The 12130-nt window shown below is 43.6% G+C and overlaps 1 protein-coding gene across 1 annotated transcript in view; it reads right to left on the reverse strand.

Annotated features, from left to right (window-relative positions):
- LOC133108032 (mastermind-like protein 2) overlaps nucleotides 1–11567 on the reverse strand; it is a 74098-nt gene extending 62531 nt beyond the window's left edge. Inside the window, exon 1 of the mRNA XM_061217440.1 lies at nucleotides 10747–11567. Within this exon, the coding sequence (XP_061073424.1) occupies nucleotides 10747–11166 (420 nt within the window). The 5' untranslated portion in view covers nucleotides 11167–11567. The remainder of the gene's footprint in view (nucleotides 1–10746) is intronic.
- Nucleotides 11568–12130: the final 563 nt, after the last annotated feature.

Genomic DNA, 12130 nt, shown 5'->3' on the forward strand with positions numbered 1-12130 from the left:
TCCGTTTCCCCTTTTATCTCCATTTTCTAATCTTTATCGACCAGTTTTATCTTCTAACTCCCGGCAATAGCTCATTCCTTTTTTTTTTATTAAAGCAGAACTGTAGTCAAAATCTATAATTTCATGGTAGTATCTGGTAACTACAGCACAGTTAAATGTCTTTGGTGTAAATAATATAAAAAGGCTTCAGGCCTGTTAAGAAAATTCACTATGAAGTAGCAAGACAAGTTCCCACAAGAGTCTTAACTTGCTTGGACCCGTATAAACTAAACTGGTGTGACTGTATAGCGTTCCCTGGTGAACTACAGGCCTTCCCACTGGCAGCAGCACTTGTTTGGAGCAGAAATACAGTGTCAAACATTCAGCAAACCCAGATAAGAAGCACCCCTGAGGGGGAAATGTGTAATGTGGTCAACTCTCAACCGCCCCCCCACCCACTGGTCTTTCTGTACTGTGATTTCATCTCTGTATGTACTGCACTTTAGCTGACACATTCATCCAAAGTGACTTACAGCTGATTAGACTAAGCAGGGGCCAATCCCCCCCGGAGCGATGTGGGGTTACGGGCCTTGTTCAAGGGGCCCAAGGGCTGCACTCATCTTATTGTGGTTACACTGGGGGTTTGAACCACCAACCTCCCAGATACCAGTCAAGCACTTTAGCCGCTAACCAACTAGGCTGTAACCCTCTCTGCCCCCCCCCCTCCCCCCACTAGAAAGAAAGAAGAAAAGAAAGAGAGAAAGAGAAAGAAAGAAAAAAAGAGATAGAGAAAGACATTCAGGAACTTTACTAAGGAGACCGTGGGCTTTGTGGCCCCACACGACTGCGATCATCCCAGGTCTGCGAGCGTTCGTTTCTGCAGGCTGGGAATTGAGAATTGCAGGGGGGGACTAGCACGGAGAACGTAACCTGACAGCGGTTTGACGCACATGTAATTAGCCTCAACAATTAGCCTTTCTCCTCAGCGAGTCTCTCCACCTGCGGGTTTTCAGCACTCAAGTGAACAGCCAGACAGGGCTGAATGAGTGAAAGAGGCACAAACTAATTATGTTGTATGGCCCATTTTCTCTCTCTCTCCCTCCCGAGGTGTAAATGCAAGCACGATCAAAACATTTTGTTCAGACAGTGAGTTTCCGAGCACGCTTTGTATTGGAGACGCATGACCTGGTGCAGGTTAAGGGAAGTGGGGTATAGAAACTGCACAAAGGCCACTTTGTGCCTAAACATGCTGGAGTTTTCTGTTTCTCTATTTTAACACATCAACGGACATATACATATACTGCATTTGTACTTGAAAAACAGACTTTTAAAACGTATCATTCTACTACTACTGTATCATCAAAAGGAGCTGTTTTGGAAAGTCCAGTTTTTAACCAACATGCTTTTCATGCTGCATTCTTTTTTCCTCGAATGAAAATGGCCATTTTTTAAAGAACACCTTGCTGACCACAATTTGAATTATTTTTGATTCGCGCTCCGAGAAGTTTAGTTTTATTTTGTTGTATTGTTGCGCAGTAAGATGACTTGGCCAGGCAGGCTGGCAAATGGCCAATGAAAATTAAGACAAGAAGCACCAGCCAGCAATATTAACGTGGGCATGATGAGAGTCATAAATCAAACGTAAATTGAATTTGTCCCAGCCAACCCCCACAAATGCATTATCTTGCTAATTAAGTAAGTACACTATAATTATGTTTATGGTAGTGGAACAGAGAACAGGACCAGGCCACCCTTTGCGATACAAGATAAGTTCTTGGTTGTTCAGGCTTCACAGGTCAATGTTTGACATCAGTCAGAAATGTCCAGCACCGTCTCAGACAGGCATACTCAAATCTGGCCATCGAGGTCAGTAGTACTGCTGCTTTTCTTTTCTACCTGATAGTTAATTGATCGATCGATGGCACTGACTGGCCAGACATTCAACTCTTCAGAGCTGCAACTGAACCGGCAGAAATGCTGCGTTCTCAGGCAGTGTTCTAACAGATCGAGTGCCGTCCCATTCAGAGCTTTGCCAAAAAAGCGATGCCTCTAAAGGTGCCTTCATGAGGACGATCTTCAGCAGGTAGAATATCCCATAAGTCTCTGTGATTAGAGGGTACAAACGAGGCCTGGCTTCGAGTATCCCTGGTCTAACGAGAACGCCACTGACCTGTTCGACCCCAAGGGTACGTCACATGCCACTGACGAACCGAGTGATCTCGGTGAGCCTTTCAAAGAGCACCCAGCTATTCGACACGCTCAGGAACCCCAGCTCCTCAAAAAACTGAGCTACAAGCTCCAATCAGTCATCCGCCCCAACTCGAGACTTCTCTATCGGTTTAATTTTAGAATCGCATCATTTCCTGAACGCGATCAGCGCATGCCATCTGTGAACTGTTACAGCTATGCTCTGGGAAACGACAGAATTCAACAGCTCTTGGATGGGTGCCATGAGTGACATCACGCCAACAAGGATTCTGGGATTTCCTCTCAGCTAAGAAGTTTCTAACCAACTTCCTTAAGCACTCATTGATACTTAAATTATATACCTCCCAAAAGCACACACCATGCTATATTGATACGGGGGGAAAAAACATTACAAAGGGAGTATTATTCCCATGTTTATTTTTATTTTTTATTATGTGCAAATTCTGTGCAACTGCTTGGTAAGGACATTTTACACATACTAAACTGGAAAAAGGCTTTGCAATTTACATAAGTATACAGCCTAACCAAACACATCTGTAACTCTTACACTAACCCTTTAATTATGCGAGCTTTGTACCAATGTGTAATTACACTGCATTCGCCTTGTATGCAGCCCTCACAGCAGTTAACACGACACAAGCTTGTTCAGCCATTGTGTCATGCATTACTCAATACAAAAGGTGACCCCATTAATCACATTGAACAATCCAAGCTAATTTAAGGTTGACCCTTTTTAATTTTTCATGGGAACAAACTGACAACACAATACATGTGTACATTCAACTGAGTTTTTTTGCCTCACCAGACGAATTAAAAAAATGGGTATTACAATGCATCAGACCTGGGTCAAATACGTAATCGTAATGCTTAAACCAAAAGGCAGGGCTTGCATTTTTTTGAGAGCATTTCATAGGTTCCAATATACCAGACAAGTGCAGAAAAGCATAGAAAAGTATTTAATTCCAAAACAATTACGCATTTGACCCAAGTCTGATTGCAACTGCACTGGACCAGTTCACTGGATTAAAACCATTTGATCCAGTCTCACAGGCTATAGGAATATACAGGGCCAGTCTTAGGCATCCGCATGTTAAAAAAACTTTATACTGTACTGTGTTAATGTAGAACGGGCGACGACCACAGCTGTATAAGCTAGAGGACAAGGCAGGAAATGTTTTTACATATGTAGGATGATATCACAATGAGGCTTGCACAACTTCAAACACAAATCCTCACCTCTGCAGTATTGAGACCAATTTGAAAGATTGAAGGGGGGGGGGGGGGTATGTGGTGTACTGCTGCCCTGCTGACACACACTAAACCAGTGAACTGGGCAGGGATCTTAGACACACACACTAAACCAGTGAACTGCGCAGAGATCTTAGACACACACACTAAACCAGTGAACTGGGCAGAGATCTTAGACACACACACTAAACCAGTGAACTGGGCAGGGATCTTAGACGCACACACTAAACCAGTGAACTGGGCAGGGATCTTAGACACACACACTAAACCAGTGAACTGGGCAGAGATCTTAGACACACACACTAAACCAGTGAACTGGGCAGGGATCTTAGACGCACACACTAAACCAGTGAACTGGGCAGGGATCTTAGACACACACACTAAACCAGTGAACTGGGCAGGGATCTTAGACACACACACTAAACCAGTGAACTGGGCAGGGATCTTAGACGCACACACTAAACCAGTGAACTGGGCAGGGATCTTAGACACACACACTAAACCAGTGAACTGGGCAGAGATCTTAGACACACACACTAAACCAGTGAACTGGGCAGGGATCTTAGACGCACACACTAAACCAGTGAACTGGGCAGCACCCCCACTGCTACACTAAAGCTTCTCTCCCTTACCCGCAAAAAAATGATTTTTTTTCCCCAAAAATCAAGGATGAGCTACATCTTGCGAGAGATTTCTGCTCTCTTCAAAGCGGCAGCCCCCTGTAGCAGCTGAATAATGCATGAGCAGTGCTGTGGGGGGCACGGAGACACCGCTGTTAAACAACACAAAGCAGACGAGGTAGACATCTGTGATTTCACCCAAAATACACACACTCACTCTGTTTATTTATTATTTTACTTTTTTTCCGGAGGTTTCTTTGTTGCTGCCTCTGCCTTTGTTACGGTGATTACCTTCGTAGGTCGGCGGAGTTTGTCACGTCCCTTACGGCCGTTACACAGACATTTTCGCGTGTCTGTAGAAATGAAAGCCTTGTTAAAACGCGTACAGTGGAGAAAGAGGAGAGAACGCTGCTTACGCGCTGGATTCTTGATGTTTTCATCTCATTCTCAGAGTGCCGTAAGAAGGGTGAGTTTCTGTTCTAGTGAATACGCAAAACAAATATACAGAAAGGTAATGGCACATTACATGAGCCACGTGCTTTAAACTGTCCTGTGTAAAGAAGATTCAGTGGAAATGTGGAGTAATCTAGTGAAGCGGACATGCACTGCCCGTTCCAAAGGACTAAAGCAGAGACCGTACTGAAATAAGGAAGCTGCAGATGAAAACATAGAGGAAGAGTGCAAGGTTAAGCACTGATCAGCCACTCAACTTAAAGAATTTGCATTTGTTTTCTTAACACAAAAGGGGCTCACAGCATCTACATCTTTGACATTGAAACTTCACTCTCAAAGAGGACTGTGTAAATCTTATGTTGCTCTGATGGATGTTACAGTAGGAAGCGGACTAATCTATACGAGATTTTCAGCCACAGAGAAACTTGAAAACAAAAGAGGCTATTAGAAATTACTAATACACTTCCTGAATAGTGCACATGACTGGTTGCTGAACACTACATAGATGATAGCTTTCTAAGAATAATAGGTATGAAAACCTATTTCATACCTACAAAGTAACAAACGCAATACTGTAGGCACATAAAACTATACCCCGAGCAAGCTATACAGGACTCATTAGCACCTTTAGGCCTACTTATTCAACCAAATTATAATAGGGCACATTTTGTAAATTCATCAAAGAACAAGAAGGTACCTCCACTGTACCTTTATTTCTGAGAGTGTAAAGGTCACATTCATCACAAATGCCCACTGCTATTGTGTACCAATAGTGTGACCACAATCAGGCAGGTAAATACTCAGCTTCCAAGTACTTTCTGACTCATTCAAACTACTCCCCAGTAATGTTTACAATGGACATTTGAATGGAGGCAAGAACGTTTTACAATATTACAATTTAGTCATTTAGCAAACACTTATCCAAAGCAGCGTACAAATAAAAAAGTTAATTGGTAAGCAAACAAAGAGATAGGCAAATTCACAAGAAAATAAGTGTCTCTCATAGCTAAAGACCTGCAAGATAAAGGGGCCAACGTTCTAGTCACATACTGTAACTGCTTTTATCAGCACATTAAGTTCGCATGACAATTGTCCGCTTCGAATATGAAAAAAAGGGAAATCACGGAGATTTTCAATAAGGCTGCATATTTTTAGCCATCGGAAGGTGATGAAATGTTCAGTATTATCAGAGCAAGTCTAAAAAGGGGAAGGGATACTTCGCGGCAATAAAGGGAAGAGCAGTGTGATGGAATAGTTTGGTATATGGTCATACATAAAACATTCAAATAGCTCAAAATCGTACCTCCTGAATGAAATATCTGAATGAGTCAATTAGGTTGTTTTCAAAACCTTTAGGTAAATGTTTCACATCACACACACTACCGGCAAACAGTGTGCTTAACACAAATATAACTGACCAAGGGAATAAGCTGATGTGGCCTTACGTGATGCAGACTCGCCGTCTCCAACTCGTTGCGAAAGGAGACAGCCGAAGTAATTAAAAGAGCGCTCAACTCAGTCATCGCCACTGGTGCATATCACAGCCGTATCTATGGATCAGAATTTTCAATCCGCAAATAAACACGAAATGCACGCACCCGCTCGCTCTGGCGGGGCAACGGATAGCGAAGCCTGCGGGTTCCCACATCTGTCACCGCCGCGAATTTAGGAAATAGCGAGAACCTCCCAACGCGCCAAACATTCAATCACCAGGGGAGTTTTAACAATCGCATTTTCAAGGTCTGTTTAGCTGAAGCGAACGAAGCCAGGAAAATGTGTTCAGTGGATCTGCGTTTATTTGGAGCTCCTCGTGCTTCAAAAGACATTATACGAGCTTTTTTTTGTTGGTAATTGTCAAACCTCTGATAATTGAGTATGACCGCCTTTATATTTCAACGCGTGGATGTTTTGCTGAATTAACACTTTCCTAGTTTTTGTTTTGCTTTTGCCTTTCCTAGATAACGTCCCCAAACTACTGCACCACAGCAATAAAACCACAAAAAGAATGGTCTCAATTAAGTTAGTTCTAAGCATGTGTGTGTAATTGCAGTCCATTAATCCAGAGTCTAAGAATTAAATAATGATCAAATGCCCATTAACGAGGCTCTGTTTCTTACAGTAAGCATTTTTGACTGCAACAACAGCAGCCCTGGTCATCTATAGTACCCCTGCCCACATAATTACATCGGGGAAGAGTAAATCAGTTGGATAGGGTGATGCAAGCAACCACCTTCCCCCCCCCCCCCCCCCCCACTTCTTTGGCTCTTTAGCCTACGCTGAAATATCAAACCCCCTGATGTTTTAAAAGGGATGGGCGGAAGGGAGCAGGGTGAGACAATTCCAAAGGACTCAAAAAATCGTGCCGCAAATGTGAACTCTTTTTCTGGGGCTCATACCATCAGAAATGTGTGCAGAGAGATGGGTATGTCCCTTTCAAAACGCACCACCACCTGGAATCAAACTTTTGTGCCGACACGTAGGAGGGCGTTCTTCTCTGCGAATGAGACCACGGGTAATGTGAAACCGTAGCGCTAAAACCGACTGGTGACCCTTCGTCCATATACTCTCAGTTTAATGCAGCCCAATGACAACAGGAACCAGTTTTGTCGGTAGGGAAACTGAACGGCTGCGTTAGGGGAAACCCTACACTGCCACACAGCCCTCGGCCTGACCTGGATTGGTCTCAGCAGTTCCCACACAGAGTTAGCACGCAGCTAAATCTTCAGTGTTAGCACGACAAAATTACACATACATTCCTCGCGTTTCGCAGGCGAGCTCATCCAGGGCAACTTAGTCAGCTTACATTCTTTGAGTAAGATTCATTTATACAGCCACATAGTCACAGAGCAGTTCAGGTTATGCATCTTGCTTAAGGGTAGAACAGCCTTGCCCCACCTAGGAATCAAACTTGCAAACCTTGGGTGTTGCAAAGCCAGTTCCCTAACCACTGTGCTACACTGCCCTCCCCGGCACACCTGATTGTAGGACTGCACGACAGATCGAATATTTATCCTCATCGAGAGGTGAACATGCGGGATAAACACATGGCAAACGACTGCTTGAACTGCGATTAATATAATTTATTTAAATCAGTGTTCTGTTAAATTGATTTGCTGTTCATGCACAATTTGCTCACTAAAAGCATGCTGGAAATAATGCATTTAATATTTGTTATTCAGTGGGCATAGGGTATTAATTGTCATGGAGTATATGTTAGCAGTGTACCTAAAAAGACATTAGAACTGTGCGCACTTCAATATTTGTTTATTTATCGCAAGTCATATCGCCTGATCTGGCATATTTTATATTGGGCAGCCCTATCTGATCGTACTAATTTACTGACATTTGTACTAAAAAGCTGATGTTTTTTCCAAAGCGACTTACAGTTGATTAGACCAAGCAGAGGGACAATGCCCCCCCAGCTAACAACCTTATGGGTCCCGGTCACATACCTTAGTCACTAGCTACAGGCTGCCCCAGGATTGTACTAATTAACAGCAGACCTTGGTCAAATACTGTACGTGAATGGATTTGACCCAGGTCTGAAAAATCAGGTCTGCAAACCCCACCTTCTGGTCCTCTTGGTTGGCTCAATTGCACCAAGTAAGATCAGGTCGAGCACTGAATTCGAATCCAAAAACTATTATGTAACCCAGGTCTTGTTGGGAGTGAAAACCTATAGGACTGTCAATCTCCAGGAACAGAGAACACTGTTGCATTACACACATTGAGCTGAATGTACTCTGCCCAGTCATAGGAGACTAGTAGGAGACGCTCACACACACAGGGCTCTCCGGATCTGAGGCGAATCCCACTGTACAAACCCACCATGTACAGCAGTGGTTCTCAACAGGGGGTCGGGGGCCCAAGAGGGGCCCTCAGAAAGCTGCCAGGGAGGCCAGGCTGTGTAATCGAAAGATGGCACACTTGTCTCAGTCTGAAGCAACACTTCAGCAGACAGTGCTGGCAACAGGCCGCACTTCATAACCCGGTCACTGGTATTCCTGTCTGACTTCAGGGGCCCCTGGCCGAGCCAGAGGAGAGGGCACGTTTAACCAGGCCAGTGCCAAACTATCTGCAAACTATTCTTTCCCCCACATTTATTTTTTATTTTTTAATTGCTCAGGAGGACTAACATAGCCAGTCTCTAGGTGCTCAATCGCTTCTCAGACCAAAAAGAAACCGAACGAATGATGGAATTAATCAATTAATTACGGAATGAATGAAGTAAAAAATAAATAAATATGAATATAAAATAAGGGCCAAATCTCACAGGACCTGCCCTTATTCAAGATGCCAAAGCTAAACAGTGAAGCGCCACACAGCAAACCAGTAGTATTAGTTCTCCCCGGAGCACAAAAGCGGGTCTGTGCGGAGCCCCGCTCTTAAGCCGAGCCCTGAATGGCGTTCTCTGTGCGGCGCTTCATAATGATGCCTTCAGCCGGGAAAGACTTGCCCGCCGCGGTTCAGCGGACCGAACGTGTGATCGTTTTCAAATCGCTCGTAGCAACAACCCCTTCATTGGGCGGACTGATCTTATCTGTTCAAAAACGGCTATACTTCAGATGGTACCCCTGGCGTATTACGTTACCTTATTAAAATTCTTGCCATTTCTAAACTGTCACTAATAGCGGTAAATCCTCTCGGCGATGATGAGACGCTGGTGTGTCTTTCTTTCTGCGGGTTTTTACTTTGTGGGGGGAAATATTTAAACTGTCGAGTAATAGGTTTTAAGGCACCTTGTTGGTCTGGGTCTGCAATAAGCCAGACAATGCTGTAACATTAATTGGATCCATCGTATTTTAAACTACTTCTTTCTGACTCCCAGGCTGTGTTCCAGAAACATGTTCAACTGTTCTACATTGGTATGAGATGCAGTAAATGTGAACATTAACCAAGTAAACAACCATTCGGTTCAAATGGAAAAGGCCAAGTCTCTTAGCTGATTTAACTGCAATAGAGACACATTATAAAGCTACCCACAGCATGGCGGAAAGAAGGTTGCTATTACATCTGTCAGCAATTCTCCACAACGTTGTTATGCTTTAGTGTTGGCACAAAAAATAATCTGATTACACCACCAAAAGGCCCTGATAATGACATTAATGAATCAAAGAGAATACATAGCAAATTGTTCAATCAGTTCTAACAATTTGAATCCAATAGGTTTTTTATATTACGAGTTAAAAGTACTCCATCAGTCTTGGATTTTATAGTGAACATTTAGCTGTGTAGTAGCCTGCCTGAGGTCTTGTTACTCCCTTGAACTTGGAATTGTGGGTAAAACCAGAAAAAAAACTGCACAAAATGATGTGACAACAGCTTTATGACTTCCTTCCACCACAGGCTAACCATAGACACCGCAGATGTTTCTTATCATTATGCAAATGTGAGATTAGAGGGAAGGTTTGTCAAATCGGCAGGCCTCTCTCTCGGCAGGGTGGTTTGAGTGGCACGGCGGAGTCCACAGCAGCGTTTAATAACGGTTCTGTAGCAGTAAATGCCATGTAACTACCTGTGCTGCGACAAATAAATGTCATCTTTTCAAACATATTTTTTAAAAAGCCAGTTCATTAATAAAACATAGGCATCTTAATATGCCAACAGAACAGCAGGCGACAGGGAAAAAACGGTTTGAAGTATTTTTAAAGCCACTGACATTTGACCAGGGTGGAATTTTGTAAAGTCGCCTGTAGTTACAACAAATCGTTATTGTGGCCAATATATTAAATAAGGGTATTGATGTGAACATAACAAACAGGTAATGGGTTGTAACTGTAGTAGGAAGTAGTAGTTAAATGTATTGATATGATATGAACGGACCAAGCACTAAATACTAAATACATTAAAAATGAACCTTTTATACATTTCATATACAGTTTGTGAGCAGGAATAATGTGAGTTCACTTAATTGTCCAACATACAGTACCATGCATGAGCAACTCATTCTTAGTTACATCCTAGATGAATTGAAGCTGTTGGAAGTCATTTCGTCTATTCCACCTGGGACCACCCCAGGACACCTCAAACATGAGAAACACAGGTGGAGGATAGTCTACTGGGAAACTGATGGAAAACCTCTATCGATTATTATTTCAAGATGCTATGAAAAATATCAAGATGATGCTCGGGCTAAAAACGTCTATGATGAGGCAGCATCGCACCATAGCCCGACACACCTGGCAGGTAGCCACCGTGAAGAAGAAGAAGAATCCAAGAAAGCGTGTAGGCTACTTACTGCTATCCGCGTCGAATGCTTTGAATCACCCTCGGCGCTGTTTTGGGACTTTTGCTCTCCGTTTATCCTGCCGTTGTACTCTGGAGGATGTTGCGCCGCGCCTCTGCCGCCCTTGGTCTTTCTGGTCCCCGGTCCCTGGTGCACGATGTTGAGGAGGTGAAGGGTGCTCTCATGCTCGCGGTCCGAGGTCTCCGCCTGGCCGCGCTGGTAACGGCTTTCGCAGGTGGAGTGGTGCCGGCGGCAGAGCTCGATCCTGGCACGCAAACGCTCCACTATGGCATTATGCAGTTGCGGGACAGCTGACCCTCTTGGGGCCGGAATTGGCCCGCTCACCGCACCTGGCATCGAGCCTACGATACCCACACCTAGCATGGGTACAAACCCGCTCGCCGAGGGCTGTGGCAGAGCTGTATCGCCCATGCTCTTGTGGGAAATACTGTGACAGACTATAATGAGCAAATCTAGCTTTGGGCTTTCAAAGTAGTTCGTTGAAAAAAAGTTTGTCTAAAAGTAGCCGCAACTAATAAACTAAAAATACATTAATCGCATAATACAACATGGTTAACATTCAAAGTCAAAAAACGGATTTGACTCACCCTTTTGAAAAACACATAGCCTACTTAAGCTATTGATTTAAAAGCACAAAATGCCAAACTTTAAATAAATATACAGGGTATACAATATAACAGCTTGAAGACGCTTACAGATAGCTACTTAGCTATTTAAATAATGTTCTACCGAGCAGGTATCCGACTACAGCACGTCGGCGACCAACACAATCCTAGATCGGGTGAAACGCATAAACCACTGAATTACATACCAGTTTGCGCTAGACGCACCAGCACAGCGAATGTCTTTTCTTTCGGAAAAATTTCTAATAAAACGTATTTCCGTCCTTTAACGCTCTGCCCACTCCACACTCTCCGCGAATAAACTCCAATCCGATTCTCTCAAAATAAATAAAACAATGTCCCCAAAAATCCATTTGCAAAGGTAATCGGTCAAACAAACTTCCAGCTACTTTCAAGGCATTATTTTAGTATTTCTCTCTCAATCTTCTCCGATCTGATAGTCGGTATAGGCGCTGCGTATTGCCAATCTGAATTGGTCCAGGTTAAAAGTGGAATTAAAACGCAAGACGTTGAGAAGCAGCAAGAAACACCGCAACGCTTTCCCCATTCAATCCGTTCTCAGCTGTTCGTCCGAGTAAAAAACCACCTCAATGCACGGGGATTGAGGAGACATTACAGAGCCTCATTGTAGCCCCTAAAAGAAGAAAAAACAGAGGAAGGTGTTCCTTAGCGGACTCTAGCGTAATTTAAAAGAAACTACACCGACACAGGGAATGGAATTCAGTCGTGGGAACAGACGGAGCGCCCCCATG

This window comes from Conger conger, chromosome 13 (genome assembly GCF_963514075.1).
Source record: "Conger conger chromosome 13, fConCon1.1, whole genome shotgun sequence".
Taxonomy (NCBI): Eukaryota; Metazoa; Chordata; class Actinopteri; order Anguilliformes; family Congridae; genus Conger; species Conger conger.